General features: G+C 65.3%; 2 protein-coding genes across 2 annotated transcripts; one reads left to right on the plus strand and one right to left on the minus strand.

Moving 5' to 3' along the window:
• Positions 1-853: 853 nt before the first annotated feature.
• On the plus strand, positions 854-2,545 carry AVPR2 (arginine vasopressin receptor 2; the record flags this gene model as incomplete). The annotated part of the gene is made up of 2 exons (XM_032147966.2): positions 854-1,766; positions 1,874-2,545. Coding segments are annotated over 2 exons (1,119 nt in total), but the record flags the coding sequence as incomplete, so codon positions are not given.
• A 104-nt stretch (positions 2,546-2,649) lies between these two features.
• On the minus strand, positions 2,650-6,563 carry LOC116464708 (rho GTPase-activating protein 4). The gene is made up of 10 exons (XM_032147968.2): positions 6,499-6,563; positions 6,291-6,368; positions 6,069-6,203; positions 5,874-5,979; positions 5,539-5,772; positions 5,380-5,453; positions 5,106-5,292; positions 4,799-4,891; positions 4,423-4,522; positions 2,650-3,312 (listed from the first exon to the last, which is right to left on the minus strand). Exons 5-10 carry the CDS (start codon positions 5,745-5,747, stop codon positions 3,079-3,081), a joined length of 897 nt encoding a protein of 298 aa, XP_032003859.2. The 5' UTR covers positions 5,748-5,772; positions 5,874-5,979; positions 6,069-6,203; positions 6,291-6,368; positions 6,499-6,563; the 3' UTR covers positions 2,650-3,078.
• Between the last annotated feature and the right edge of the window lie 10 nt (positions 6,564-6,573).

A 6,573-nucleotide genomic window follows, 5' to 3' on the forward strand; every position in this document is an offset into this window, starting at 1 on the left:
GTCCCCTCCTGGCCAGGTCACTCCCAGAGGCTGGGCTGGGCCAAGGCGGGGCAGCCGATGGAAAGCAGATCTGAGCACCCAGCCACCTTCACGCCACCGCCCAGCTGCCCAGGAGCCCAGGAGCCCAGCCAGGTAAGGGGCTGCACCTGCCCGCCCCCCTGCCCAGTCCCCAGCCCTCGGATGGTGGCCTCTCTCGGCCTCGGTTGGGGCAGGGGAGTTCTGCGTGTCTGCCTGGGGCGCCCACTCCCAAACCCGGGACTCATGGGCTGCCTGGGGGATCCTGGGTTCTGTGCATCCATCTGTCTGACCATCCCTCTCAATCTTCCCTGCCCAGGACTGGCCATACTCCCACCGCACACGTGCACACACGCCAACAGGCACCTGCTGTGCTGGCATCTCTGTAAGGGCTCCAGTCCAGAGACCCCGGGCCATTGAGCTTGCCCCTTGGGCAGAGGCTGAGTCCGCACATCGCCTCCAGGCCCTCAGAACACCTGCCCCGGCCCCACCATGCTCATGGCGTCCACCACTTCTGGTAAGGCTTGCCCCCGCCATGAGTCCGGTGGGCAGAGTGGGTTTGATGATTCCGGGAAGCCCCTCTTTCTAAAGACCTCCTTCACCCTCACCTCTGGGTGCACCTCTCCAGGCTGCCAATGAGCAGGGAGGGAAGCACAGCCCCACTTCCCCGCCAGGGCTGGGGCTGGGGCTGCCCTTCCTTCTGGACTGCATGAGCCTGGGGTGTGTATCCCTCATAACATGGCTTTTCTGGAGTCCCCTCTGTTGGAACCAGGAAGTGGGTGTCCGGATGGGGGCACGGGAGGCAGGCCTGAGTCCCCCTGCACAGCACCCTCTCTAACCAGGCCCTCTTCCCGACCCCTGCCCAGCTGTGCCTGGGCATCCCTCTCTGCCCAGCCTGCCCAGCAACAGCAGCCAGGAGAGGCCACTGGACACCCGGGACCCGCTGCTAGCCCAGGCGGAGCTGGCGCTGCTCTCCATGGTCTTCGTGGCCGTGGCCCTGAGCAATGGCCTGGTGCTGGCGGCCCTAGCTCGGCGGGGCCGGCGGGGCCACTGGGCACCCATACACGTCTTCATTGGCCACTTGTGCCTGGCCGACCTGGCTGTGGCTCTGTTCCAAGTGCTGCCCCAGCTGGCCTGGAAGGCCACTGACCGCTTCCGTGGGCCAGATGCCCTGTGTCGGGCCGTGAAGTATCTGCAGATGGTGGGCATGTATGCCTCCTCCTACGTGATCCTGGCCATGACGCTGGACCGCCACCGCGCCATCTGCCGCCCCATGCTGGCGTACCGCCGTGGAGGTGGGGCTCACTGGAACCGGCCAGTGCTGGTGGCTTGGGCCTTCTCGCTCCTTCTCAGCCTGCCCCAGCTCTTCATCTTCGCCCAGCGCAACGTGGAAGGTGGCAGCGGGGTCACTGACTGCTGGGCCTGCTTTGCGGAGCCCTGGGGCCGTCGCACCTACGTCACCTGGATCGCCCTGATGGTGTTCGTGGCACCTACCCTGGGTATCGCCGCCTGCCAGGTGCTCATCTTCCGGGAGATTCACGCCAGTCTGGTGCCAGGGCCGTCAGAGAGGCCTGGGGGGCACCGCAGGGGACGCCGGACAGGCAGCCCCGGTGAGGGAGCCCGTGTGTCAGCAGCTGTGGCCAAGACTGTGAGGATGACGCTAGTGATTGTGGTCGTCTACGTGCTGTGCTGGGCACCCTTCTTCCTGGTGCAGCTGTGGGCCGCGTGGGACCCGGAGGCACCTCTGGAAGGTGGGTGTAGCCGTGGCTAGGGCTGTCGGGGGCCACTCAGGCTTGGCTGCGTGCCCCTGTGCCCCACAAGCCATCCTGAGCCCAACCCGGATCCTCCACCTCCACAGGGGCGCCCTTCGTGCTGCTCATGTTGCTGGCCAGCCTCAACAGCTGCACCAACCCCTGGATCTATGCGTCCTTCAGCAGCAGTGTCTCCTCAGAGCTGCGAAGCTTGCTCTGCTGTGCCCGGGGGCGCACCCCACCCAGCCTGGGTCCCCAAGACGAATCCTGCACCACCGCCAGCTCCTCCCTGGCCAAGGACACTTCATCCTGAGGAGCTGTTGGGTGTCTTTTGCCTCTAGAGGCTTTGAGAAGCTCAGCTGCCTTCCTGGGGCTGGTCCTGGGGGCTACTGGGAGGGGGACCCATGGAGAATTGGCCAAAGCCTGTGGCCCCGAGGCTGGGACATTGTGTGGCCCTGGACAAGCCACAGCCCCTGCCTGGGTCTCCACATCCCCAGCTGTATGAGGAGAGCTTCAGGCCCCAGGACTGTGGGGGCCCCTCAGGTCAGCTCACTGTGCTGGGTGTAGGAGGGGCTGCAGCAGAGGGCCGAGGGGTGGCAGGAAAGAGGGAGCAGGTGCCCCCAGGTGAGACCGCGGTCCCAGGGGCCCGAAAAGGAAGGACCAGGCTGGGGCCAGGGGACCTTCCTGTCTCTGCCTTTCTAATCCCTCCCTCCCTCCCTCCTCATTCTCTCCCTAATAAAAATTGCAGCTCATTTTCCACATGGCAAGGGGTCTCCTTGGATCAGGGTAACGGTGGGTGTGGAGGCAGCACAGAGACATACACAGACTCCCCACACACGCCCACAGTCATGTGCACAGCTCTGGAATCCATGGCGCAGGCAGCCAAGTCTTCAAAGCTGCAGGACCCCCGGGGAAGCTGTTCTCACCTCCAGCACCCAGCTGCCCACCCTTGAGACAGAGAGCTGGCTCCCATCGGGGAATCAACACGAGGTCTTTATGAATCACCACCCAGCCCTGCCAGGCACCTGAGCAAGGGTACCCTCCACCCAGCAGCCACCGATCAGCCCTCCACAAAGCTGCAGAAGAGGGCTTTCCCCAGTATCCTTCCTCAGCTGCCTCCAAAAGGGGCCTGGGCCAGGGCTGAAGGGCAGGCAGGATGTGGAGCGGGCATCCCTGTGTGCGCGGCCCCATCCCACCTCTCTGCACAGGGTGAAGTGCGGGCACCCTGCACTTGCTGGACAGGAAGGGGCCTGGGGAGAGTGGCCGGTCCAGCGGGTAGCCGCCAGGGGCACACATCTCCAGCAGCAGCACCTCAGTGTGGCTTGGGGGTCGTGTCTAGGCCCTGGGAGTGGGATGCTGAGGGTGAGGCTGGGGCCCCAGGGCCCCGGGAGAAGCCTTTGCTCCTGCCCAGGAGGCTGCTGGCCGGTGCCTTTGGGCTTCGGGGCCCAGGACTGGGAGAGGTGGTAGATGCTGGCCCAAGGCCCTGGCGGACAGAGGTCTTTCCCAAGAGCTCCTTAAACACAGAGTCCATGTTCTGTGCCACAGCCTAGTGGAGGGGGAAGAAAGGGAGGGTGACCAGTGAGTTCCCCCCACTGACCCTGCCCAAGACCCACCTGAGTTCCTCCCACTCCCAAAGCAAGTCCTCAGCCAACAGCCCCAGTCCCTCAGCCTCCAGGTCACTCTCCCCTACTTTGCACCTGGCATCCCTCCTGCCCCTTTTGGTGTCTCTGTCACGGTCTCCTCTGAGGACAGCAATTCCTTGGTTTAGCCCGGAAGTGGGGACCCCCCTCTTCTCGCCCAGACTCTTTCCCTGGCAGAGATCACAGCTCCCTGCCCATGGCCTCAGGGACCGCCAGCATGTGGGGACTCCCAGGTCAATGTCCTCCCATGGCGTCTCCTGGCTCCCGCCCCTGCTCCTGCGAGTCTACCCGACTCTCCCTGGGCTCCCTAGGCCTGGGGGCTTGGCCACACCTGGGACACCCACATGTTCTCGGGCTCTCTCCTCCTTGGGCTTAGCAACTGTCCCCCGGGCTTCCACGTTCAGCCCGACAGTGTTCACAGGGCCCATGGTACAGAGCACGGAGCAGGGTCCCCCAGGTTGTGTGCCTGCCAGGGTCACATCTTGAGCCTTCGCTCTGCTCCTTCGAGAGCCGCTGCCGCCCCACCCCAATCCCCAACCAGCCACCCCCTCCTGCCTCCCTGCCATCTGTCCCTTTCATCCTCCCTGGCATGCCAAGCGCCTGCCATGGCACCGCCTGTTACCTAGCCCAGCTACAGATGCCAGCTTTGAATCTGCCCTGGAGTCCCTTGCCTCTACCAGGTAAACAGCCTTAACTCAGCCCTGCCACTCCCTGCTCTGAAGCCGAACATGAATCCCAACGTGCAAGCCCCAGGCTCCAGCCAGGCCAGGTGTCTTCTGTCCCTCTCATCCCTGCTTCTGTAGCCGTCCCTCTCCATCCCCACCCGCCCTCACATCTTTGCCTTTCTGCCCTCCACAGGCTCTGCTTTGGGCCTGTGTGTCTGGCGGCAGGTTCCCCTGAGCTAAGGCCAGGGAGGGCAAGGACTGGAACCTCGAGGAGGGAGGAGTTTGGCTTCCAAGGGGAGGCAGAGATCCCCCAGGACAGATGTCCCCCACCTGCCACACACCCATTCTCACCTTATCCACCTCCACGTGTTGCTCTGGGGAGGCTGGGACCAAGCAGCGTCGTCTGTGTCCAGAGGGTCCCACGGCCTCGGGTGAGGTGCATGGCTCTGGCCTGCAGGACAGACGGGGAGCCTGGTGGGGGCCCTGGGAAGTCCCTGAGCTAACTGGGCAGTGGCTCCTCCCATCCTGGGGTGTGGCCAAGGAAAGGAGGCTGGCCCAGTGGTCCCCAAGCTCCTCTAGAGCCTCTCCCTGTCACAAGCTGGGTCATTCTGTCACGTCCTCATCTGCCAACTCCTCCCACTCCCACGGAGCCAAAGCCTGACCCAGTCCCCCTCTGGCCTAGAACAGCGCACGTGTGGGCCCCCCCGAGCCCCATCTTCTTGCTCACCGGTGGACCAGCTCTGATGCTAGGAGGCTCTCGGGACTGCTCCCAGACTCCCCTGCAGTCTGCGGCCCTGCGCCCACCACCTGCTTCTCCGTCCTGCAGTGGGAAGGACCGGCCTGTTTTGAGTGCTCCTTCCCTGCACGGGGTCCAGGGCCATAAGCCTCCGTGCCAGCCAGAAGTGGTCAGAGAGGCTCTGTTCTCTGGCCCAGCCCAGACCTTCAGAATCTAACTTGGGGTCGGGGGAGGGGTGGATGAAGGGGAGGTGCGGACACTCCGGGAGCCCTGGGGCCCGAGGGCGAGGCTCACTCACCCCGCGGGTGGCAGCGTGATATACTTGTGCGGGATGAGGCCCCGCATGCCGTTGTGCTCCCCCCGCCACCAGTCGCTCGAGGCCCTCTCGTGCAGCCGCAGTACGTCCCCCCGCCGGAAGCTCAGCTCCTGGGCTGTGCGGCCCGTGTAGGCAAAGCAGGCCACAGCCTCCACGACCCCCTCCAGGTCTGGGGAGGAGAGGGGGTCCAAGCTGTGGGAGGGGGTGTGGACACTAGGGTGGGGACAGGGTGGGGCTCTCTGCCCATCGCTCTCACCATCCTCCTGTGCGGGCATCTCAGCTTCCAGCTCCGGCTCGTTGTCCGCCCCCAGGCTCTCCAGCTGGGCGTCCCTGAGGTTCAGGGCAGAGCGAGGTGGATGAGGGGGGCTCTTCTCCAGTGGACCCCCCAGTCCCCTCGGCAGCACCAAGGGTGTACCCCAGGCAGCTGGCGGAAGGCGGTGCCATGCACTTCTCGTAGACGGGGCCAGAGAGCGAGGTCAGGGGCGGGAAGACCCGATCGGGCTGCACAATGAGCACCTGCACCAGCTGGTTCACCCGGCCCTGCAGCGCCACCGGGTCCTGCCCAGCGGGCACCGGTAGCAGCGTGGGCCCGAAGCACACGGCCAGGTTGTAGGGGTCCATCATGTTCTCATCGCTGTACTGGGCCAGGCTGGGGGGACATGCACATCACAAGCAGAGAGCCCGCACCCCGAGTCCCCTTGTCCCCTCGACCCCTGGCCCCCACCCCAGCACTCGCCCCGCAGCACTCACTGGTTGAGGAAGGTGAAGAGGTAGCGCAGAACCACCAGCACCGGCGCGGGCAACCGCCACAGCAGGCGACTCACGTGCTCCACCCTCTCCGCCGTGGCCTCCAGCTCTGTGGCCAAAGCCGCCCAGAGAGAGCCGCGTGAGTGGGGCTGCCCTAGCAAGTGCCCTACCCTCGCCGGCCTCAGGCCCCAGCCTCACCCGAAGAAGCCAGCAGCTCGCCGAACAGGTCTGGGGGGAATAGTGGGGGCTCCAGGCTCCGGAAGTAGAGCTTCAGCACCCCGGCCACCGAGTCCAGGTCGTGGGCAGTGCAGCCCTCCACCAGTGGGTCCTCCCCTGCAGATGGGCGAGTGGTGCGGTAGGGGGAGGAAGCTGGTGACATCTGCCCGGGCCCCCACCCCCACCCGCCCTGCCCATCCCCACCTCTCTCGAAGGCATCACGGATCTCTGAGACCCGGAGCTGGGCACCCGATACCCGGAAGATGCCTTCATGCTGCAGGCCTGTGGGAGGACAAGGAGCTGGTGGGCACTGAGCATCTTCCCCAGCCCCTCCAGGATGGCCTCCCATGCCAGGTGCTGGGAGCTGGGTGGCTGGGTGCCAGGACATCAGGAGGGGCTGGGTCCTGCTTACCGTTGAGGTTGATGAAGCGAATGCAGCTCTCCACCACCAGGGGCACAAGCTGGCCTGAGCTCTGGGGACAGAGGG

Source organism: Hylobates moloch, unplaced genomic scaffold, assembly GCF_009828535.3.
Source record: "Hylobates moloch isolate HMO894 unplaced genomic scaffold, HMol_V3 SCAFFOLD_1368, whole genome shotgun sequence".
Lineage (NCBI taxonomy): Eukaryota > Metazoa > Chordata > Mammalia > Primates > Hylobatidae > Hylobates > Hylobates moloch.